The 25,460-nt window shown below is 43.3% G+C and overlaps 1 protein-coding gene across 5 annotated transcripts; it reads left to right on the forward strand.

Annotated features, from left to right (window-relative positions):
• Nucleotides 1–1,040: 1,040 nt before the first annotated feature.
• Nucleotides 1,041–25,082, forward strand: FAM168B (family with sequence similarity 168 member B). 5 transcript variants are annotated; one of them, XM_066598231.1, is made up of 9 exons: nt 1,041–1,170; nt 1,697–1,752; nt 6,602–6,675; nt 8,247–8,327; nt 13,996–14,088; nt 17,944–18,086; nt 18,840–19,017; nt 19,234–19,359; nt 21,786–25,082. In XM_066598231.1, the coding sequence occupies exons 3-8, from the start codon at nt 6,612–6,614 to the stop codon at nt 19,344–19,346; spliced, it is 672 nt and encodes a 223-aa protein (XP_066454328.1). In that variant the 5' UTR covers nt 1,041–1,170; nt 1,697–1,752; nt 6,602–6,611; the 3' UTR covers nt 19,347–19,359; nt 21,786–25,082. The 5 variants fall into 5 exon arrangements, with proteins under 5 accessions (XP_066454328.1, XP_066454330.1, XP_066454329.1 ...); XM_066598233.1 differs by having other exon boundaries at nt 18,843–19,017; XM_066598232.1 differs by having other exon boundaries at nt 8,250–8,327.
• Nucleotides 25,083–25,460: the final 378 nt, after the last annotated feature.

Here is a 25,460-nt window from a genome sequence, read left to right on the forward strand (position 1 = left end):
ACGTATGTATATATGTATGTACACCTCACACACACGTATGTATATATGTATGTATGTATGTATGCACACCTCACACATGTATGTATGTACACCTCACACACACGTATGTATATATGTATGTATGTACAGCTCACACATGTATGTATATATGTATGTATGTATGCACACCTCACACACACGTATGTATATATGTATGTATGTACAGCTCACACACGTATGTATATATGTATGTATGCACACCTCACACACATGTATATATGTATGTATGTATGCACACCTCACACACGTATGTATATATGTATGTATGTACAGCTCACAACATGTATGTATATATGTATGTATGCACACCTCACACACATATGTATATATGTATGTATGTATGCACACCTCACACACACGTATGTATATATGTATGTATGTACAGCTCACACACGTATGTATATATGTATGTATGCACACCTCACACACATATGTATATATGTATGTATGTATGCACACCTCACACACACGTATGTATATATGTATGTAAGTATGTACAGCTCACACATGTATGTATATACACCTCACACACACATATGTATATATGTATGTACACCTCACACATGTATGTATATACACCTCACACACACGTATGTATATATGTATATACACCTCACACACGTATGTATGTACACCTCACACATGTATGTATGTACACCTCACACACACGTATGTATATATGTATGTATGTACACCTCACACATGTATATATGTATGTATGTATACCTCACACATGTATGTATATATGTATGTATGTACACCTCACACACGTATGTATATATGTATGTAAGTATGTACACCTCACACACGTATGTATATAGGTAAGTATGTACACCTCACACACGTATGTATATATGTAAGTATGTACACCTCACACACACGTATGTATATATGTATGTACACCTCACACACACGTACGGACGCACAGCGCACACTCGCAGCTTTGATAACACAGCCGTCTCCAGCGACCGAGTGGCACTCGCACCACGTGACAGGTCCGCTATCAGCCCCGCCCACATAAGAGCAGCCCGTGGGGCGGGAGGTGCAGAGCCCCCCAGCCGGAAGTGACGTCAGCGGCCCGGAGGTTGTTGCTGCGCAGTATTCCCAAAGAAAGGAAAAACCCGGAGAGCGGTGAGTGCGGCGGCCGGAGCGGGAGGTGAGGCGGCGGGCAGAGGAGCAGGGGGGCCGCTACCTGCGCTGACGGGCTACACCTGCCGGGCCGCGGCCTAGCCGCCCCGTCTGTCCTCTCTCAGCCCTGTAGCATCCGGTCCCGTATGTCTGCACAGGACTGGCGGCCCAGTGTCCCGCCGCTGCCATGCATGTGGGGCCCTCAGTCTGTGAGGAGGTCTTAGTGCCCCCGGTGATGTCTGCTGCCCCTCAGACTATTACAGGGGGCACCTCAGTACCCGCTGCTTGGTAGGGCACAGTGCCAATCTATGCTGGTTGCTATGGACACGCTACATGAAGGCTACAGTCTTTTCATTGGGTTGTCAAGTAGCGGGTCCATAGCAACGAGGCTGTCGCTGACTACCGGGAAACCGGCGTTGTCTTTTGGGCGGGTGATCGCCGAACTGCAGCTGTTAGAACACCGACTGTCGGCCATGCTGGGATTTGTGGTCCGTGTTTAAAATGTCTCTTTTTTTCCCCCTCTTTCTAGATAGTTTCTGGAGAATTCCTGACCTTCCGGACGGAGTAGAGAACTTCTTCCAGCTTGTAAGTGTGCTGCAGCTCTTCATGGTAGCTGGTGTATAATGTGCAGCGCCCCTACGGTGCTGGGCAGCCATGCTGACGGGGTGCATTACGGGTCTCCCCCTTCTTACTACTATACTTGGGGTAGGGCGTCAGTAGCAGATCAGCGGTCACCCAGCGCTCAAGATCCCGGCTGATCCGTGTCATTATGGAGCTGTGCAGGAAGCAGACAGCTCTGTACAGTGCACAGTGGCCATGGCTTGTATTGCATCCTGCTATTCCTTCACTTCAATACGGCTAGGCATGTAAGACCAGCCAGGGCCACTGCGCACTGTTCGGAGCTGTCTGCTTCCTGCACAGCTCCATATTGATAGTCTGTCAAGTGCTGAATCACTGCCGATCTGCTCTTGATGATCCGTCCCGAGGATAGTAGGAAGCGCATTGTAATCTATAGAAACTGTGTGACACTTGCTGAAACGTCTGAGTTCTGCTCTTTTTGATAGCGCCGTAGACTGCGCTATTCTTGTAAGAAAAACTGTCTCCTAGGCAATCTAAGGAGATCTGCCGCAGAATATAACTGCATGTGATATCTGCCGGCACGGAGTCCAAGCTCTAGATGTGATTCCTGTAGTGTGGGGTACCTGGTGTAGATAATTTAAGTTGGGGGTCCTGGGAGGTCTGATATATTGAAGGGATATTCTGGGACTTGGCTTTTTCTACTGATGACAAATAGGTCATCAATAACAGTCAGCAGGGACCCGCTGCCCAGATCCCCCACTGATCAGCCAATTCCCAGTGCCACTGTTGTTATGGTCGGCAGATGAAGCAGAATCGCAGACCATGGCACAGTGGCTCAAGTTGGTATTTCAGGCACCGCTCCCCATTGAATTCAATGGAGGCTGCACTGCGGTACCGACCCGGCTGCTGTGCTGTGGTCAGTGCTTTTTGCTTCCTCCGTGGACCATAGCGACAATCCCATCGGGATGGAAGCGGCAGCTCCCTGCTGATCTCTATTGATCACCTGTCAGTCATCAAAGAATATTAACCAAGTCCCGGAATATCCCTTTAATATAAGGTATATGAGTATATTTGGCACTGCCCTCTTATAGAAGCCGCTCCCATGCCCCCTGTGAAGGGCTCTCCCAGTTGGCATCGCTGTATTTCTGTGCACACGTTGTAGGATTGAGTCAGATCTGTGCTCTTTAGAAGTTCTACATATTGAGAATGGTTGTAGTTTGTACAAGGGTGGAGACGGAGATGTCCTACTGATATATACCAAAGTCAATATATTGGTCAATGTTTTGACTACTTTAGAACTCGGGAAGTCAGCAGTGTGGGCAAAGGTCAGTCCTTTCTTTGGGTGCGTTCAGTTGTTGCAGAAGGACTACAGCGGGAGCGCATACATTTAGGGCTCCTGCACACCGGTGAGTTTTGCATGAACCTCTGACAATAAAACCAATGGGTTACCTCATTCAGCATTTTTGCACCCGTCAAGCAAAAAAAAACAAACCACGACCTGCTCAGTTTTTGCGCACTTAAGCCACCATAGGAGTCCGCACAAACTGGTGTATGTCACTCCATGATTTTGCTGTGTTAATGGATAACACTGCGGACTAATTAGGCTGCCCAGCCGGATCAAAACTTTGCGGCTGTGTCCTGTGAACGGGCCCGGCATCACAAAAAGGTACAGTAAAATGCGCGCAAAAGCAAGCGATGGCGCTCAATTCACAGTGCACTTGCGTCATCTTCTCGTGAGCATATATACGCATATGCTAGTCTGCAGGAGCCCTTAAAGAAATGAGCTTAAAGGGGTTGTCCCGCGGCAGCAAGTGGGTCTATACACTTCTGTATGGCCATATTAATGCACTTTGTAATGTACATTGTGCATTAATTATGAGCCATACAGAAGTTATCAAAAGTTTTATACTTACCTGCTCCGTTGTTGCTAGCATCCTCGTTCCCATGGAGCCGACTAATTTTCGGCCTCTAATGGCCAAATTAGCCGTGCTTGCGCAGTCCGGGTCTTCTGCTGTCTTCAATGGGGCCGCTCGTGCAGAATGCCGGCTCTGTGTAGCTCCGCCCCGTCACGTGCCGATTCCAGCCAATCAGGAGTCTGGAATCGGCAATGGACCGCACAGAAGCCCTGCGGTCCACAGAGAGAGAGGATCCCGGCGGCCATCTTCAGCAGGTGAGTATGAAGACGCCGGGATTCGGGTAAGTACTACCCGGTTTGTTTTTTTAACCCCTGCATCGGGGTTGTCTCGCGCCGAACGGGGGGGGGGGGGGGGGGGGTTAAAACAGGACAACCTCTTTAAGGCTGCATGTCCACGGGCGTGAATAGTGTTGCTATGGAAAGCGCAGCCGCAGCGTCCATGAGCGGAGAATTGTAGCGTTTCCCCGCCCGTGGGATCTTTTGCAAGGTGTTTGCTTCTATGGCGCTTTGTTACTAAGCTTCTGTTCACGTTAGGCTTTTACTAGCCTTTAGGTGTATTTGTTTTAATACAAAACAATTATGGTTTATGTACTTTTTTCTATTCCTCAAAAATAACATACAAAGCTTGTCTGTGTATACAGATATATCTAAATATTTTCCCATCAGCTGAACGTATGGCTGTATGTCTTCGTATGTGGTTTTTGTTTAGGAAAAAGCGTGCAACTACAAATTACTATTAAGGCCCCCTCACACAGGCGGCTGCAGCAGCGTTGACCAGCCTTTGTGGTAGCGGTTTCATCCCAGGGGAGGGAGAGTACATTGCTGTAAAATCGTGCTGCTTAACGTGTGAGCAGCGCCATTGAAGAGAATGGGAGCGTTGTACAGTGTTTATCGCAGTGCTAAACGCCGAAGAAGCGCCTGTGTAAGGGAGGCCTTACGAATAGTTTGCAGTGAAGGAAAAAAATGTAATGTAAGGAAAAACTTCTCTAGACTATGTATGGCCATCCATTTAATGTCTACACTTTAAATACATACGGGTACGCTTACAATGGTATACGCTAGGATTTTCATGCAGAATAAACATACGTGAAATACAAATGTGAAGAGCCCCTTAGGCTATGTCCACACGGGGCAGGTGCAGTATGGATGAGTGAAAAACAGGCCCCTTTTACTGCAATTTCCATTGTGTTTTTTTTTCTGCCAAAGAGAAACCCTGCACTTTTACATCAGACTTGCATCAGTTTTCCGCACCCATGAATAAAGTTGCATGTGATCCCCTTAGTAAAATACTTTGAAAAACGGATTGCGCTCACATGCAAACCGCGTGTCATGCGAGTACAAATGTTATTTTTCTTCTAATATGCTCCCATAGTAAATGAGTGATTCTTGGACAAGCTTGCCCACGTAGCTGCCGCTGTTCTGCCTGCCATTGAAACCACTTTGCTGTTTGTTACTAGCAGCCGAGTGTGCGCAAAGGACTGACCACTCGAACTACCTGCCCTTGCACATGGAAGGGGAATCTATTAAAGGTGTTGGGCCACAATTCTTGTGTCAAGAAGTCGCAGTTCATCACATTTACTGCAAATTAGGCCAGAAAACTGGCATAAATCATAGCAGAAATCTACACTCGCCTAAAGCTGGCATAGATTTCCTGTTAGTGCATGGGTGGCCTGAGATGGGTTTAGTATATAAAGAGGCCTGCACTTCTTAATGTGCATTTTTGATGGGTGAGGCTGCATATTAAGATGATCACATGAAGCACTGGACTTAAAGGGGTTGTCTCGCGCCGAAACTGTTTTTTTTTTTTTCCATCCCCCGTTCGGCGCAGGACAACCACAAGGGATGTGTTAAACAAAAAAAACATATTACTTACCCGAATCCCCGCTCTGCGACGTCTTCCTTCTTCTTCCTTCACCAAGATGGCCGCCGGGATCTTCACCCACGATGCACCGCGGGTCCTTTCCCATGGTGCACCGTGGGCTCTGTGCGGTCCATTGCCAATTCCAGCCTCCTGATTGGCTGGAATCGGCACACGGGGCGGAGCTACGTGATGATGCGTAGAAGGGGGCGGAGCCAGAACGCCGCTCGTGCCCGGACCGACCAGAAGGGAGAAGACTGCACAGCGCAAGCGCGTCTAAAAAAGCAAGAAGCTATCAGAATTAGACGGATCCATGGAGACGGGGACGCCAGCAACGGAGCAGGTAAGTGTATAACTTCTGTATGGCTCATATTTAATGCACGATGTACATTACAAAGTGCATTAATATGGCCATACAGAAGTGTATAACCCCACTTGCTGCCGTGAGACAACCCCTTTAATAGATCAAGCCACTGACTGGAGCAGTCACGCTTTTGTGACCATACTAGGGGAGGCATGCAGGAGTTGCATAGGATACTAGTGCCTTGGCGATGTAGGTTTCAGTAGGGCAGCAGGCAGTCTCCTGAGCTGGACTGCTGCGTTGCCCATTCTTCTACTTGATGACTTTAAATGTTCCTGAAATGGTAGGGGTGCCTACTTGGGAAGGGAATCGACCAGGAGGTGGGTGCGTTTCCATTGTAAGCATGAATATGTACCTTTTGCAAAAAAAAAAAAGTTGGGAGATCCCTTTAAAGTGTCTCTGAAAGGTAAGTGCATACAGAGTGGAATTTCTTGGATTCCAATACCAGCAATGTGGACAATATCTGGGCAATGTTAACCCCATGCTGTGGGCTTTACATACATAGAAACTGTTAACCCCTTCAAATGTGAAATCCGCATGACAGTGTGCACCATTCGGTGTAGACGCTCTGCTGCAGGGAAGCCTCATTGTGTGTCCATACTCTCCTACTGGCGGCTTGTTTACTGATGTGCAGGGAAATCTGATGCGAGGTAAATGTGAAGTTATGTTCAGGGGAGTAGTGACTTGTTTCCTTACTCTCTACCTGTTTTTGTTCTTTTAGGTGTACAATCATGAACCCTGTTTATAGCCCTGGTTCTTCTGGGGTTCCTTACACTAAAGGCATTGGTTACCCTGGTGAGTATAGTGTATGGGTTGTATAGCCAGGTATGTTTTTACTGCATTTGTCTAAGCTTGGCATCCTTGCATATAGCTGGTTAGCATAGTGTCACAAACCATTTGTGCTGTGCTTTTTAACAAGTTTTTAAATTTTTATTTTTTTAATTTTCTTTTCCCTCAAAATAAAATGTAAACTTAATAAAATGGTAATTTAAAAAAAATTCAAATTCATGACTTTTTCACCTTTTTAAAAAATTTTTTGAAATACAAGTGTTCTAAAAGACTGAAAAAAATGAGGGCATTTTGGAGTAAGGTATCCTTCGTCTTTTTTTTTTTTCCCCCTCTTCCTTCTCTGAAATTTTCAGCCATCCGCTGGATGGGTGAAAATTGATAGATCGGTAGGGGTCCAACTGCTGGGACCCCACCAATCCCAAGAAATGGGGTCCTGTTGGCTTCAAGGGAATGGAGGGCAGAGTGCACCGCTCCTCCATTCTGGAGATTACTAAAAGCTTTTCTTCCTGCTTTGTGCTGAGAATTTTTTTCCAGCGCTATCAATGAAATGATGGGAGCAGCGGCGTGCCTGTGCAACCTCTACTGTTACCTTGAAGGCCAACCAGACCTAGATTCTTGGTATTGGTGAGGGTCCCAGCAGCTGGACCCCCTCCAATCTATCAGTTTTCACTCATCCAGCAGATAGTTGAAAATTAGAAAAAAATATTTTTTGAAGTCTCTGGAATACCCCTTTTAGAAAGGGTTTCCACCGCTTTTAATTGCAGGAATATATCTTAAATGTACGATTTTTAAGGCTGTTCTCACACAGCACAACTCCTCCATTGATTTCAGTGGGGCTTTGCAGACTAATGCTTAGAAATGCTGGGATTTTCAAACACTGTCTACTCTATTTTTGTGCATTTTAGTGCTTTTTAACACACCTGAGAATGATGGTGTGTTAAACACTATCAACCGCAGTAGAATGTGTTCAAAAATGCAGCACAAAATCACAAGATTTGCAGCACGTTTTGGTGTAGATTCAACCCAGATGGCAAATCTAGTAAATATCTGCGGTATGAAATAACCTACTGTGGCTGTAAAATCTGCACCACTGGTCAATTTATGCTGCAGATGTTTATGACTGTGTGTGGATGAGATTTAATAAAATTACACATGCAATTGCTCTGTAGAAAAACCCGCAGCATTTACATCCCGTGTGGATGTACACGTTCATCTGCCGTTCAAAGCAATCCCACCAATGTGATTTAAAGTGCCTTCATAAGATACTCCCCGTTAGTCTTGAGACTTGCTCCTCCAAATTTCCCTGTAGTTACCACAGGCACTTGCTGGACTTTCATTTTAAGTGTTTTATGGGTATGAACAATCAGTTCTAATAGATTTGCCCCATAGGCTGGGTGTACATCTCCCCAATCGGTGAGCATTTTTGTGCAGAAGTCTTCAATCAGCCGTCCAGCGAATGTTTGTGCCTGATGATGGGGCCTTAAGATCTTCTCTAAAACAGTTACCTATAAACTTTAGTGATACTGTGCTTTATCTATAAACTTGTATTAACTTAATAATCTCCTCTTACTTTCTAGCAGGCTTTCCAATGGGGTATGCTGCTGCTCCTGCCTATTCTCCTAACATGTATGCTGGCACAAATCCTGCTTTCCCATCAGGTAAACAAGTGTTTCTTGCATAAATGTACTTTATGCACATTGTACATATGCAGAACATTTTACAAGCTTAACGTGACTAAGCTGGTGTTACACACGGATTACTCCCCAATGAGCCTGATAACATTGGTCCGACTCTTACATCCACAGATACAACGAATTCTCGTCTTATCTGTTCCGACCGTCCTGAAATAAAACCTTTCTATTCCCTATAAGTGAGCGGCCTTTCAGATATTTTTCAGTCTGTTTACACACTCTATGATGGATTTTTACACCTACTGCATCAGACCAGTTTTCTTGGACATGAGACCGATTTCAATCAGCCTAGATTTCAGTATGATTAGACATAAACTAGTCTGGTATCTATACATGTAAAAAAGTATCCTTAGGCCTGTCTCACAAATGATGAGTAATTCATTATCCTTTTTGTACTGAAATTATGGCAGAAGAAAGTCATAATTTTGGGACAAGTGCTGGCTTGCACGAAAACGAGTGACTTTTTGCATTTTAAATGGGGTTATGCTTAGTCAGTCAATCTTTATCACTAATGCCATAACCAACTGATGTAAATTGCAGCTGAAATCTATGCCGGCTTGTAGCTGCCGTGGAATTCTGTAAGCACACAGGGCAGCAAGAGATGTGCCTAATATATTAAGATACCTCTTGTATATTTCTTAATATATTGGGTGTGTCTTTAGACAGTGGGGTTGCATATTAAAAATGCCATGCGATGAGCGGATATCCCAGCCCACTGCCATTATACAACGGGGGTGGAAATGCCCAAGCTGGCTTTACTCCCACTGAAATCAATGGGAGCTGAAGTAGCTAAGTGTGTTAAAGCTGGTAGTGAGTCACAAGATCTTATACAAATGTGGCATCCACCATTGTTTTGCACCACATCTGTGGTGCGTAAACCATTGAAACATTCCCTGTTTTATTTTTTGCACTTGCACATATGAGGGACTACAGCCCCCTGTCATGACAGTAGTCTTCGGCAGAACTGATGATGGCTTCTACTCATTACATATCACTTAAGCAATTATAAACTTGCTCAGGATTCCAGGCTGATTCTGACATTTATGCGACCGACCTGCTCTTGGTAGATTGCAGGAGCTTTAAGGGCATGTTCACATGTAATGCATTCGCTGTGGACAATACTGCAGCATGTTACAGCAGTAAGCAAAGTAAAAGATTTTTAATTTGTCACTAAATTTTGAGCAAACTCATGCTTATGTGTTAGCCAATATGATTACTAGCAAACGTGCAAACTACTTTATCCTAAAATGAGGTTTATGTGCTGAAAAATAGATCAAAAATGCTGATTACTAGGGTTTCCCTTTTAGTTTGCTGTCCATTCTGTCATGTGAAATCTGTCTCTAGCAGCAGAGGCTCTGGCGCACACTACAGGTGGAGAAGGAAGGATCTTGCGGTTGTCTCATGCTGCCCAAAAGTCTGTGTGGAGGCAAAAACTGGCACAGATGCTGCTGCAACTTCTAGTAATTGTTTTACACTGTCACAGCTAAATGAATTACATCTACACTGATCAGCTGTTTCTACTGCTTGTCTGTATATGAGAAATAGGGGAGCAGGATCTCCTCTTAATGTATGATGCACATTAGAGACATCATGGCAGCTAGGGTACACCCTCCAGCTCAGAAAACTGTGCAGAGGGGAAAGCTGTCGAAAGATGCAAGTCATAATGGACAAAAAGTGTTATTCCTCATGTACACATGGCAACTTATTTTGAAGTCACCTAAAAGTTTGGGTACACTTTAAAGGAGTATTCTAGGCATTTACTACTGATGACCTATCCTCAGAATAGGTAATCAATAGTTGATCGGCAGGAATCTGCCTTTATGGATCTCTGCCAGACAGCCTCAGGCTTTCAGTACAGTGGGGCAGGAAGTGTAAAGGGCAACTCCACTCCCATTGAAATCAGTGGATGCAATGCCTCCTATTATGCTTTCGGCTCGCCATAGCTGGAAGTTTAATAGACCGTTTCAATGAGTGAAGCTGTCTATTACGCTTTCAGCCCTGACCGCTGATAACTATGTCCAACCCTGCTGCACTGAAAGCTGTAGGATCAGCTGATTGGCAAGGATCCAGAGCAGTGGATTCCCGCCAATCAGCTATTGGAAATAGATGCATGGAATTTAAATCTACTGCAGTTCGACTTTTGGTGGGTTTTTGCCACTTATTTCACACTTGGGGTGAAATCTGTGACCGAAGCCGATTTCAACACTAGTTCTATGGCAAATCTGCAACAGATTCTCCAGTTTATGCCATCTGTCCACATCGCCTAAAGCCTCATGTTTCTCCCCCACCCTGCGGATGCACTGCGGGTCGTCCGTGTGGGGGAAAAAAATCCCAAAGTGACTGCCTTCTCCCTCCTTGAGAGGTATCTGCCTACAAATTGTGGATCGCTAGTTTCCATAGAGATCAATGGAGCCCATCTGTGCGGAATCTGCAGTAAAATAGATCATGCTGTGATTTTCTTTTCTTCGTGTGGCATCCACAAATCAAATCCACAGGTGTTAATTGAACTGCAGACGCCCCATGCTTCCCTATGGGCGACTTAAACTGTAGATCGTATGTGTGGGCGCCCTGCAATTCAAATCCGCCCGTGGGCATTGGGCCTAAGGCAACGGCATCAAAGTATGTTGCTGCAGATTTCTAGACGTGCGCCTCCTGCTATCAGCGTATGGCAGGTGGTTGCTTCTATTTTACTTCTTAAATCCTAATGTTAGGTGAGACTTGTCGGGGTCCTGTAGATGTCTTAAGCAGGTGTACTTAACTTTCTCGAAGTACTGTTTCTGTACTTGGCTAGTGGTGGCTTCCTACTTGTTGCTTCAGTAACAGGACCTTGGTCTTAAGTCAATACAAAGTTTCCTTCCTCTCCAATGCAGAATCAGAATGTGCTTCAGTCGCTCTTGCAGCAGTTTTAAAGTATTGATCCCTGTTGAATGGTATTTAATAACTCGCACACCCCACCGTTGGCTATGCATGAATATGTAAGCCGGAATGATTCACAAGCTGCATGTCATGTTCTGGCTGGAGGGACTGATGTCGGCGAAAACCTCCACAATTCCCAGGAAGGGAGCTGAATCATCTCTTAGCTGGTAATACCTCCCTTCTATTGAGCTTCTCACCGGAGCTCTTGGTGTTTGTGTATTGTCGGGAGAAGTATGCATGACTAAACACTACAGCAGTGTGGTGTCGGCTATGTATATGGAAAAATAAGCCATGGGGGAGATGGTCCTCCTTGATATAAATGCAAACTTGCCAGCAAACCCTATAGAGTATTGAGGGAACACTATTCATAATGTATTAATGAATTGCTTTTCACGCAGGTCCTTAATATAATGTTTAAAAGGCCATTCCAGCCAAAAACGCTTTTCCATCCCTGCCCTACTTACCTGGCTGTCGCATTCTGGGGGTCTCCTTTTGTATATTGCAGTCACTTCCATGCAGTGCAGCCTCCTGCCTGATACTTATCAGATACATCTTGATTTTTATTTTTTTTTTCTCCTGCTTTGCTTTTCTTCTATGCTGTGCTTGCAATCCCATGATGCATCACATAACCAGCTAGAGTCACTACCATCTCTGCCTGCTGGGAAGATGGTGTAAATATTACTGTGTGACAAGAGCCCCCTAATCATCAGCAGTAATTGTAATAGGAATTTCGCTTCCCTCTCACCCTGTTGTGAAAAACTTGTGTGGTACTTGCCGTGTAATTATAGAGAAAGGAAGTGCTGGAGAGAACATAAAACCAAGTAATTTCCAGGCAGTCACTGAGATCATGACCCAACCGAAGAGAAGGACTCCAGGTAAAAAGGAATAACTAACGTAAAGGGACTAGAAGGTGTAGAGCTCAAACCATGTCTAGAGGTTGTCCTGGCAAATGTTCATCTCCCATTGTACACCTCTGATATACCCATGGGCTGCTGTTAGGCATATTTGTGTCAAAATAGTGTTTTTGTGGCTGTTGTATATCAGGACATCAAGGCCTCAGCTGTATTAAACGCCACCCAACTGTGATGTGACCCCAGCGTTGGCCATAGGTAGTCTTCTGCAAAGATCAAATCTCTACCCAGCGATGCTAGGTCAGGAGCGCCTCAGCCATGTGAAGTAGAGCTGCGGCTATGATGGGTTGTGGTGGAGTTCATAAACCTTGCTAGATACTTGAAGGCTGAATTCTTCTACCTATGGCAGTGGCATGTAGTTGGTACCTGCCAAGTCTACTCCTTTATGTGGAAGCAAAATAATGCCTAAGATGGCATCATTTTGTGGGAGCGGTTGGCACCTTTTAACAACTATGGCTGGCACCTATAGGAAATGTGCTGCAATGAGGAAACCAACATGTACTGAAAATCAAACTCTGCTATTGTAAGTGATCAGGAATTTGTGGACCGGTTATCCAGCCAATCTAAAATGAATCATGGGGTGCCAAATGATGTGTCTTGGGGCCCGTTCACACTGGCACTTTCATCTACATTTCATGTACATGAAGGAAGTAAAAAAAAAAAAAATGCATGTTTTTTTTTGGGGGGGGGGGTCATACATTTACACTTTTAAATTCTATGCATGGTATACATTTTGATCTGTTTTTTTTTTTTTGTTTTTTTTTCAACTTCATTTTTTTTTCTATCACAAAAAATTTATATGTTAAGCATATTGAAATGTACAGCGATACTTTTTTTTTTTTTTTTTTTTTTTTTTACATTAACTGCGTTATTGGAAAAGTGTTTACGCCTCCTTACTGGTTTTCATTTGTTTTTTTTGTTTTTTTCCTGTGGGACAGAAAAGCGTAGTCAGCCATACTTTTCAATCTAAAAAAAACATGCATGCCATGCTAAACACAGTCAAACGTATATGAATTGTTTGACTGCATCTAACCCACTATACCTTATGGGTCCATTAAACGCTACGGTTTCATCTGGGGTTTTTTGGAAACGTCGTCTTTTCACGGATTACCATATGAGAGTGGGGACGGGCCCTTAGACATTTCTATAAACCTTGCGAACATGACACAAGCTTAATCTGTTGTGTGATTTATATGTGGTGTATGTTCATTCAGGCTAGTCATATAAGTACTTAAAAGGGGTAGCCCATGAAAAAGATTGTTTATAGTTAAATCCGGCACATAATTATAACCTTTTTTGCTTTACACTTGGTAAAAATGTTTCAACCCCCCCCCCCCCCCCCCCCCCCCCCCAATATTCCAGGACTGATTTTAGAATGTAGCTACCTGCTGTTTGTACTGAAGACACTTCTGTGTCCGGTCCACCTCAGTAAATGTCCCAGGCTGATCACACTGCTCAGTCTTGCTTCTCTGCAGCATCGCTGTCTCCTCTCTCATCACCAATTCTGCATGCCTTCTGACCTTCTGACTTCAGAAGCAGCCGCTCATCACAGCAGGGATCCTTCCTTGTACTCAAGGGAGCAGAGACGGAAGCAGGACTGAGCGGGTGGAACAATTACTGAGGTTTAAAAACTATAATTATGGGACAGATTTAACTATAAACAAACTATATTTTTTTTCTTTGTGGGACCCCCTTTTAAATATCTCGGCTTCCTGCAGTCTGTGCCCTCGTGTCTTGGGGGTACCATTCATTTATAACTGCATTGACATTGAAGCTAAACTGAACTAAAATTCAACTTTTGTTTTCAGAGGTAGAACAACCATCATATGCGACTGCCGGTCTGCAAATGTACATGTTCGGGCACACGTTCTCTGCTGCGAGAAACGGTGCACTTAATTCAGGTACCTGCTTTGCTTTTCTTTACCTCTAGTCGTCTTTGCTCTTCCTTTTAAGTAATGCATTAAAAAGCAAAATAAGTACCTGAAAGTTCTATGTCTAAGGTAAAATATGCTAGAAACGTGATGTATTTGGATAGTGCCTGCAGCCATCTGGCACCTAAACTCCACATTTGTGGCTAACTGATTACCCCTTCTCTAAGGTTAGTTACTCAGTGAGACTTGCCATTAAAGGGGTTGTATGAAGAGTGCAGGTTATTTGTTATCCGCAGGATAGGGGATAATTTGCTGATCGTGGGTGTCTCGCCACTGAACCCCCGACTATCTTGAATTGGGGTCCCATGCTCCCCGACATCCTCACTGTTTGGTTACTGCACCCCCACAGTGAGGAGACTGAAGGGAGCACTGGTCGTGCAAGCGCACCATTCACTTTCAGTAGGGCTGCGGAGATGCCAGAGCGGCACCCAGTCAGGTATTTCCATCAGCCCTGTTGAAACGAATGGAATGCTGACTGCACATGCTCAGCATGAACAGGACATAAGAGTGCGGTTCTGGGGATCGCAGGGGGCTCAGCAGTGAGACCCTCACCGATGAGAAAGTTATTCCCTATCCTATGGATAGAGGATAACTTGCACTCCTGGTACCGCCCCTTTAACTTTCATAGCTTAGTTTTAGCACCCCAGCACAGCTAGTGTTAAAGGGCTCTGCAGAAGTTACTGGGGTTTACTCTCGGGAAGTCTGCCTCCTTTTCCATCCCAGCTATTTATCTTCTCTTCTATTGCCAATGCCTTCGTTTTGCATTTTTGTACTCCCTTCCTTACTCGACTGGAAGATGGGGCTCCTTGTATGGAAAATGTGCAGAAAGAATAACGGGTGGTATTCATGTAATTGAGACCTTAGTACTGAAGGTATGGATTCTTGCAGGAAGCTATTCTTGTTTAGGGCAGGTACATATGCAGACATTTATTTATTTTTTTCTTCCTCGCCACAAATATGCAAGTGGGCATTCAGATATTGCTCTGAGTACACAACAGATTTCACATCTACTGTCAAAGGGCTGAAATCCTCAACAGAACACGCGATAGATTTTAAAATCCACATTGCAGGTCAATTACCATGCAGAAAAAAATCCTCAGCTTATGGATGCGATTTTGTAAAATCTTATCCATTTACCTGTATTCTGTGGATTTTGCTGATGTAAATCTACAAGTAAAATCCGCCTTAACTCTTCTACATAAGGACCCCCACTTAGATGCTGCGATCAGGTAATTTTAATGAATGCCTACGAGTTTTTTTACATGCCTCCTGTGGTATAGGAGTAAAGTAACAGCCTATAGAAGATCTTAGATGTAGAGACGCTCAGTGGCTGAAGTTTTCAAATGGTTGTTAGGCTCTTCACTTTTTTTTCCTGCCCAGGACAGATTCCCTCCCGGATTTCTATTTCTATGCAGAAAACCTCATAGAGCCAGAACCATAGAGTTCAATAGGTGAGATGGAGATCCCACGTGGTTTCCCTGTCAGTCTTAAAGGTGGTTTCCAGGGAAATGCCATTGATAAGCTATCCCCTTGATAGGTCATCGGTAGATTATTGGCTGGGGTCTGCCACTCGTGACCCTGACCTATCAGCTGATCGGGAAACCACGGTCAGCATCACTATACACTGAGGTATGTACCAGAAACTGCTGCTCTGACCCCTGTGTAGTAGCTGGCTCTTTTAATTGCAGGCACAGCTCTTGCTGTTTTTTTTTTGTTTTTTTTTGTTTTTTTATGAGCTGCGCCTGTAGTTACACATTCTGGCCACTACATGGAATGGAGCAGCATCTCTCTCTTCGTACCCCAGTGTGTAGCGCCTGTGACAGCAGACACCTGATCAGTCGGGGTCCTGTGTGGCAGACCCCAATTGACCGGGGTTGTTGCGTTATCCTTAGGATACATCACCAATAATAATTCCTTGGAAAATCCCTTTAAGACTGACGAGCATGGGAACAATATGGGGTCCGCATCTTACATATTGGACATTATGGTTCTTTCCTTATGCAGTATTCTGTATAGAAGACTGAAATCTGGGATTGTATCGGCGTTGGACAGAAAAACTTAATGTACGAAGGGCCTTAAAGGGGTTGTCCCGCGCCGAAACGGGTTTTTTTTTTTTCAATAGCCCCCCCGTTCGGCGCGAGACAAACCCGATGCAGGGGTTTAAAAAAAAAAAAACGGATAGTACTTACCCGAATCCCCGCACTCCGGTGACTTCTTACTTACCTTGCGAAGATGGCCGCCGGGATCTTCACCCACGGTGGACCGCAGGTCTTCTCTCATGGTGCACCGTGGGCTCTGTGCGTTCCATTGCCGATTCCAGCCTCCTGATTGGCTGGAATCGGCACACGTGACGGGGCGGAGCTACGAGGAGCAGCTCTCCAGCACGAGCGGCCCCATTCAGAAGGGAGAAGACCGGACTGCGCAAGCGCGTCTAATCGGGAGATTAGACGCTGAAATTAGACGGCACCATGGAGACGGGGACGCTAGCAACGGAACAGGTAAGTGAATAACTTCTGTATGGCTCATAATTAATGCACGATGTACATTACAAAGTGCATTAATATGGCCATACAGAAGTGTATACCCCCACTTGCTTTCGTGGGACAACCCCTTTAATGTCCGCGTGCTTTGCAGATAAACCTGCTGTATACATTAAACCTATTAAAGGTAAAAAAGATGCTGAACTTAAAGGGGTACTGCCTGCTATATTCTATAAAACAAGTGATACTCGCCTCCCAGTAAGGTATGTAATGAACCATATATTTCTATTTTAAATATCAGTGGCTTGACTGTTAAAATTAGTGTTACATCAGATTCCGTAAAAAGCGCGTGCCGACTTACCTTCTATTAACCGGGTTTTCTCGCTAGTTGGAAACTCCCGGTTATAGCGCAGAATCACACATGCCTGTCTTTCACAATTCTTACGGACAGTTCAGCGGTCTTTATTTACGTGGGTGCAGAAACGACATGCTGTATCTGACACATGATGGTGGCGACCAATCACTGCCCACTAGGCTGACGCCCGTACTGGCTACACAACCATAGAATGCCATTATGTAGACTCTCAAACTCACATGAGATGCTATTGTGCTTTTTAGTATGGAGTAAGAAGGTCTTCACAGCACAAGCGCCTTCCAGTTGGCTTATGAGAACTTGGTGCAAGTGCTGCATGTTGTAGCACGCAAATAAGATGTGGAATGTCGCAGATTGAAATGAGCTCATCTGTGTTACTTGATTTTAAAAAAAAATGGAGAATGGCAGCCAAATACTCCGTGAATTTGATGAATGTTCCTCTTTTTGCTTTAGTACTACAAGAACTTTAAAAACTGCCTGTGACCATTTTTGTAAAAGCTTTCATCGCACACAACTAGTCTGTCTTCCTCGGTGGCACTGATGCCAGAGTGGGTGACTCCCTACAGTGATGGTGGCACTGATGCCAGAGCGGGTGACTCCATGCACTGATGGTGATGGTGGCACTCACTGTATTGGTGAAGGAATCTGTATAGGTAATCTCCACCAGCTATTGCTGATATTGACAACCCAGAGGGTCTGGCGGTCAGTCTCTCTAGCTGTGGAGATTAAATGGCTAGATAACTGTGGGAAGCGGCTACTATGGGGACTTGCAGGCAGCTTACAGGTGGAGAGGTTCTTCAATGAAATGCTTTGTTGATGTAATTACTGTGAGTCCTGTCTGACTCCATCTCATTGCTAATCTTATGGTTCTACCTTTTACAGCAATACCTTACACTCTAGAATTATTACAGTTAACAGCTTGTTGTCTACACCCGAATATGTACTCTTACCCATCATGCTGCTATCTTGCAGGATATACGTCAGGTACGCCATACAAAGTGTCCTGTTCCCCCACCAGCGGGACTGTTCCACCCTATTCTTCTTCTCCTAACCCTTACCAGACTGCAGTATACCCAGTAAGAAGTGCCTACCCACAGCAAAATCCATATGCACAGGTAAAGGCTGGTTACATTAGTAGTATTAATGTGTCTGTCAGCATTTCAGTTGTAGACATATATTGTATCTTATGCATGTATAAGTGAACGAGCTATATACCAGGCGTTGTATTCAGAAGTCAACCTTTTTTTTTTTAAATGCTGTACTGCTTTTCATCCTTGTTGTATGAAGAATATATGTAGCAGAGCTGTGTATGTGACGTGCATGTAGCAGAGCTGTGTGTGTGTTTGACGTATGTGTAGCAGAGCTATCTATGATCTATCAAACACCCTAGAGATGCAATGACAGTGATGTCATCCCAGGTCTTAAAGCAGCAGCCCTGTGCTTATAACTCCAATATTAGTAGATGGTGCATTGCACCACCAGAAACCCTGGTACTATAATTTCCTAATAATTACTAGTATCTTTTTAATAAATGACCTGTCCTTTTATTTTGAAGATCTCTGCTGGCTGTCAAACATACACGGGTATAAAACCTGAGTGATGCGAGCCGCTCACACAGCGGCAGGCTTTATTACAAGAGAGCTGTGGTACAAAGTGATGAGCCGTGTGGCTATGTGAGCAACAGTGTTTCTACGCAGGCTTTCAGCATAAAGCGACATTACAGATCAGTCAGGCATAACATGCGTCGTGTTTATACCGAAGACTCTCAAATCTTGCTTTCTTCACTGCTGAGCTCTAAAATACAGGACACAACTCTTCGGAACGGCTGAACTAGTTTCTCTGTAAGTAATTATATTTTTTCTTTGCAGCAGGGAACCTACTATACACAGCCTCTGTATGCAGCTCCTCCACACGTAATCCATCACACTACAGTTGTGCAGCCCAATGGTATGCCTGCAACGATGTACCCTACGGCAATCCCTAATCCTAGAGGCAGCGGTGTAGCTATGGGCATGGTAGCTGGAACCACAATGGCAATGTCGGCAGGTATGAGCGTGTATTTCCTGTTACACACTGTAACTAAACTTGGATGTTTTATGAATGTAAAGGAAGCCTCTATGTCCTTATGTTCTTCTGAACTGCTACACTTTTTTTTTTTTAATTTAATCTTTTTTTGCTGCTGCCTTCCATTTGCTGCAGATGATACGTTTAAAAATGAATAGGTTTGCAATGTATTATAACGATCTAATTCTTGTTTTCTAGGTACATTGTTGACCGCCCATTCGCCAACTCCAGTAACTCCTCACCAAGTTACAATGCCTGCATATCGGCCTCCAGGGACACCAACTTATAGTTATGTCCCAACACAATGGTGATTAGCCTACCAGTGTAAGTGTGTTTTGTCATGTCTCTTATCCTCAGCCTTTGTGCCATTTTGATTCTGGGTTCGATCAGTCCTCATTGGTTCTAAACCTAGAACAAAATTACCAATTGCCATAACTTGAGCCTTCTATGCATTTTGTTTTTAGCTTGGTTTTTATCAGCTACCTCAGTTTTCCGATCGTGCAAAAAATGTCGGCCCCCCCCCCCCCCCCCTCGCTCTTATTCAAAGCTATGCGTTGACAAATTGCAGCTATGGGATTTCCTTATCTTCATCAACCAGGGAATGTAAAATGTTGTCATGTTGCTTCCTGCCTACTATGTCTAACATTCTAGATCTCAAAGTTTACACAGTGCTGAGTCAAGTGGTAAAGTGTAGGTGTGAGGAGACTTATAAGGCCGTGCATGCTCCTCTGGGAAATGTATGCAAATGGAGGATGCAACAATGCCTCTATAGCGCCACCTATTTGACTTGCAAGAATGTTGACTTCTATGTCAAAGGCGTTTTTCTGTCTTCCTACAAGTACAGTGCTGGGAAAAAGGTCTCTTATACTGCATACTTGTAAGGGCGCTTTTACACTGACCGATTTATTAAAGTTCGGATTGTGCAGACATTAAAAAAATATTGAACGATGATCAGCCTAGTTGTCAGCTTTGGATGCCCGCCTTCATTCAAAGTAATGTCTAGTGCGCTCCGCCTCCATTCACTGAGCAGCAATCGCTGGTGCGGATGTTGATTATCCCATGTAAAAGGACCCTTAGGTTCTGTTTTCAGCACACCTTTCATCAGACGTGTTCTTCAAGAGTATTGTCATAACTAGCAGTAACTTTACCAGCAGTTGGTACTACAGTAGCTCTTCTGTGGATTAGCCTTCACTCCCAACATACATCAGTAAGGTATTCGGATTGTGTTGTCTTTGGGCACATCAGGAGCTCCAGTGGGATAGTCATCCCATATCCTGGAGGAAGAAGTGTTTTTTTTGTTTTTTGTTTTGGAGTGGGTGGTTTGTTTTATTTATTTATTTATTTATTTATTTATTTATTTATTTATTTTTACCTCTTTCTGACCCAAATATGCCTTTTTACTGATCTCACTAATAGACTTTAAACCTGCACATACATCATAAGGTGCTCACTTGAATAACATCCAGGCTTCTGCCAGGAACAGAGAAACCTTAGATTGTGGCAGTTTAACCATTTAGATGCCACAGTCCATAGCAACTATCATGTAAGCCGATGGGAGAGGGGTGGTTTTTGTAGGTCACCCATTGGGACACTGCAGTGCAATCAGAAGGGTTCCCATTGCAGCTGGGAGCCTGACATATCTGCTAGGTAATGCGGTCTATTAGATCCCAATGAGTCTAATGGGCTTAGTAGAATGCACCACATGAGAAAAATGCAGTGTACTGTCCCAGCGATCAAACCATCTCATAGTCAAGTCCTTCAGGGAATAAAGTGTCAAGAGGGGGAAAAAAAAGTTCAATAAAGTTTAAATGACAGGGGGAAAAAACACACACAAAAAAAGCACTTTCCTCCACAGTTTTCAAATGAATGAAATATATTTTAAAAACACCTAACAGGAATTGTTCATAATGACCCGGTCAGTGAAAATATTTTATAGTGCATGGTGAATGCTGTAAAAATAATTTTAAAAAGTAATGCCAGAATTGTTTTTATTTTGTTCACCTCCCAAAAAGCGTCATAAAAAGCAATCCAAAAGTCATATACCAATAAAAACTACAACTCTTCCAGCAAAGAAAACAAGACCTCATAACTCTATTGCCAGAAAACTAAAAATGCTGTGGGTCTTGGAATGCGACGATGCAGATTCAATTGGTTTTTCCTTTAAAAAAAAACAAACTGTTTCTATTGTCGCAGTAATCGAGCTAATTTAGATACGTTATCATGTTAGTTTTACTGAATGGGGAAATGCTGCAACCCCCCCCAAACAAATAGCGGGTGTAGGGAACATTTCTGGGTGTAATACAAAATACCATTCTAGGGTACAGAATGTGTCATTGGAGTATACAACTCGTCCCTCAAAATAACAACCCCTCATACGGCTAGGTCAACAAGTTATGGCTCTTGCAATGGGATTATGAAAATCTCTTAAAGGGATTCTCCCATTACTTAAAACTGCTCCACAGCCAGGACTTTCTGACCAGGACATGTGACTGATGCAGCCAATCACTGTCTACTACAGTTACCTTCTATAGCCAGTGACTGGGTGCAGCAGTCACATGTCCTGGTCAGTAGCAACCAGGGAGCAGCGTGACTGGAGCAGTTTTAGGTAATGGAAAAACCCCTTTAAGGCACAACATAGGCTGCTCAGGAAGGGTTAATGGTGAAACTCCTGTAAGTCAACTTACAGGATATCTGTCTAACGTTGTTTCCACCTTCTGATTACTTACCTATTCTGGTTGCTGTTTCTTCAGGTTTAGAGATGGAAGATATGCAAGCAAGTAAGATGCTTATTAGATGGTGCTGAAGTGTTATACCTCCAGCGAGAAGTTTCTTTCTTCTGAATTCTCTCAACACTTTGCCTAACACTAATTCAGGATCCGAAGATTTCCATTATTGCATATCTTAACATCTTGGGACTCTAGTGGTTGTCTTTAATATGAAATCCTGTTTTGTGGACAGTCTTGCAATTTTTTAGCTAATTCTAATGATAAAAAGGGAGTTGTTTCAATGATCCATATCTAGTTGAATGCATGTTTAAACACAAAAATGACGCTTGCTCAGTTTATTGCAGTGACATATGCAAACAAAAAGACATCATATGCAAAATCCAAAGGAGTCAAGAAATCGGAAGGCTTTTTGGCAGTTGTAAGGCCTTAGAAACTTGAGGCAAGACTAATCACCCCAGTGTTCTTTTGAGTGTTGCTCTACCATTTCTTTTGAAGGTTGTTGCTAGTAAGATGTTGCCATGTGATCTACAACATCATATGAAGTAATTAGTGTAATTCAGATTATACCCAACTTCTCACTAGGGATAATAAGTTTATTTTATTTTTCTTTCAATTTTTCATTCCTCCTAAGTTTGTCTTTCTACATTGTGTTAAATATAGGAATAGCTGGTTCTGTTGATTTGACCATGTGAGCGGCCGTGTGACTTCAGGAAGAGAACTTGGGTCATTGAATGTGCTGAAAGTTACAGCTAGCATTCAGTCTATCTCCTTGGGTACAGATCACACCATGCATGAGGTGGCCGCTTTCTAGTATTCGCTCTGCACTTATTGCAGGTTAGTAGATTGTCACTACAGGCATTCCGCAGAAGTATAAAGGACCTGCTGCTTCTCTGCTCCTAGTATTTGACTTGACTGAAATTGTAGGGAAACCCCCAAATTTTATGCATCATGACAAGTGAGAGAATATGGAAAAAGTGGAGATGATAGTTCTCGGCTCATACGATACAATGACCATATTTTTATTTACTTTTTTGTTTTTTGTGGTTTTTTTTTTTTGTTTTTTTTTTTTAGACATTATAAAACTTTTTGTTTTTTGTTTTTTTTTTATTGCTCACTTTGTGCAGAAGTTTTCTGTTTTGGTTATCCACAATAAAAATAAATCTGGTGAACATTCTTTCCAATGTATATACATGTTCCATAATAAAAGGGTTTTTGTTTAGAAAAATATAAATAAAACATGTTACACAAACCTGCTATTTGACTCATAAATTCTCATGGCTGTCGCTAGGCTGATGCCCAGTTAATAACTACACAGACATTTATGCTATGCCTGTACAAGCTATCAATCTCTGTATAGCTGCTGTGTCCATATGGATCAGCTGTAGGAGATTTATTAAAGTGATTATCCCTCTTCTAGTTTTGCTGCAGGAAGCGGACAGCTCCATACATTGCACAGTGGCCCTGTTTGGTACTGCAGGCCGAGTCCTATTCACTTCAGTAGGACAAGGCCTGTAATACCAATTTAACCCACTGTGCGGTGTGTGGAGCTGTTACTTTTTCTTTGCACCGCTTTTAATTGCCCCAGTGGTGTCTGTGTAGTCACTTTCTAGGTCCCAGCTTAGTGGTAAGTGAATCCTTGAAAGTGTTTTGGTACTTTGAGACATGAAAGTTCATGTATAGTAGCTTCCTTCTGGAGGGATTTTATAGTATTTAAGAGTGTATGAATGACAATGTAAATCAGGTGGTATTTGATCACTGGTAACATCCGGTGCTCCTTCAGCAGTATTAAGCCCCTCTACGGGGTCAATTTTATTACTTCGTAGCTTAAGGGCCTTTTTACAAGTGCCGATAATTGAGAACAAACTTTTGTCCACCTGATCACTGCCTTGTGTGAAGGTGCCAGGAGACCCTTGTATGTTGGCTGATTGGCACCACAAATCCTCTATTGTCAGCAACACATCGCTTTTTGTAAAGAGGAATGCGTTACAGACAACAGTGGAACTGTATATGCCCGAACAATTGCATTAAGGATCATTCGGCACATACACTAGTGCTGACTACTTCATATATAACAAGTCCTGATGGACCATTAGGAGGAGGGTCTGCACCAAGTCTTGGGTGCCTGTCCCTAATTGGTATATTCAGATGGGTACAGAGCAGGTTGCAGTAATAGTGCACAATCTATCCTTTTGTTACAGTTTTCTATCTTGGAAGCGAATTGGGAGTAGCCATAGGGACAATTCATCCCTTATTAATCAGCTGAATGTTTGTGCATTGAGTATAGAGAACAGAGCGATATACAGCAGGTTGTGAAGTATTGTACATGGCTAACAGTCCACTCTACTACTGTACTTGTATAACAGATTTATGTAATAATCCAATGTGATGTCCAATAATCATTTCCTTGTATTTTATATAGAGGGGGGGGGGGGAGGAGAATTACCCCTATCAAATACACCTTTCAATACATTTCCCCATTGTGTGTACAATGTTCTATAAACACCCTTACAATGTCTACACTCACTATTAGGTCGCTCGCATACCGGTTTTCTGGTAGCTCGCTCTTTGATCAAATCAAGGGTTGCATCGGCAGATGAGGAACATTCCTTAATATGTCCTAAAATGTTACACATCATTCTTGTGTTTAGATTAGTCATTTTTAGCGTTTGGGGGGAAAAACGTGAAGGGTGCCTAGTTACGGTCCTTGATTGGGACTATAAAATGGGCCTCTGTGGGCTGTCATTTCTCAGCTGCCATATGTGAGTAAGACCTGTACCCTTAGTAAAAAACCACAAGCAGTTTGCTGGAATCTGGTACGATCTACAGATGTAGATTTTGTTTTGAAGGTTACCATTTTAAAGCCCACAGATCATCTGGGGTATAATAGACCTTTTTTAGAGAGAATCAAAAATTTACGTTTAGAAATAAATACTTGTATGCTATGGTTTGGTATTTTTAGTTTAATCTGTCCACATCAGAAAGGGTTCCTGCATGAAACCCATGTTTTTGTTTTTTCTTTTTTGGATTTGAAATTTGTGTTTTTTAAACCCATTTCCACACAGTTTTTCATACTTTTTATATGTAGACTCAATGTTGTCTTCCAAAAACAACCAAGATACCATTCTTGCATTCTACATCTACAATGTCTTTCGTAGTGGGTGGACGACGCAACCGTTCTGAGCCAGTTCAATTATGTATACTTTTTTTGTATAATGTGATTAGATGCGCTCAGACTTTGACTCTCTAAAAGCACGTTTATTGTAACAAGGATTGTTATGTATTAATACTGTTTTGAATAAAGATTGACTTTTGTGTTGCTAATTTTGTTTTTGTGACTTTTTTTTTGAGTCATTCGAAATATGGAAGTCGCAGAGTTTAATAATTGCACATTTGCAGGAGGAAGTGAGGCACCTTTTTATTCATCCTCCTATGATGAATTGTTATTGTGGACACGAGTCTTCATTCGCATGTGCCGTGGAGTACGATCGCTTCAACTCTTTGGAGAAGGGGGTTGCGTGACTTCCACTTCTTGGCGATTTGTGGATTTTCACTGTTAGAAGGATGTGGGGAAACTATCCTCCTAAGCCTTTCTGGAATCTTCTTTCTATCAGGAAAATAGCTAGTTGGGGACTCAAGGGATCCTTTTGAGCGCACTGTTTTACTGATTAGCGCAAAAAATTTCTGCCATAGAGGGTGTAG

This window comes from Eleutherodactylus coqui, chromosome 1 (assembly GCF_035609145.1).
Source record: "Eleutherodactylus coqui strain aEleCoq1 chromosome 1, aEleCoq1.hap1, whole genome shotgun sequence".
In the NCBI taxonomy this organism is placed as follows: Eukaryota; Metazoa; Chordata; class Amphibia; order Anura; family Eleutherodactylidae; genus Eleutherodactylus; species Eleutherodactylus coqui.

What these genes read in the sequence shown, in the direction of transcription:
- FAM168B (XM_066598231.1), top strand. Translation starts at nt 6,612, where the DNA reads ATGAACCCTGTTTATAGCCCTGGTTCTTCTGGGGTTCCTTACACTAAA. An exon ending in AAATCCTGCTTTCCCATCAG is followed by an intron (nt 8,328 to 13,995) that starts GTAAACAAGTGT and finishes TTTTGTTTTCAG; the next exon opens with AGGTAGAACAACCATCATAT. An exon ending in AAACGGTGCACTTAATTCAG is followed by an intron (nt 14,089 to 17,943) that starts GTACCTGCTTTG and finishes GCTATCTTGCAG; the next exon opens with GATATACGTCAGGTACGCCA.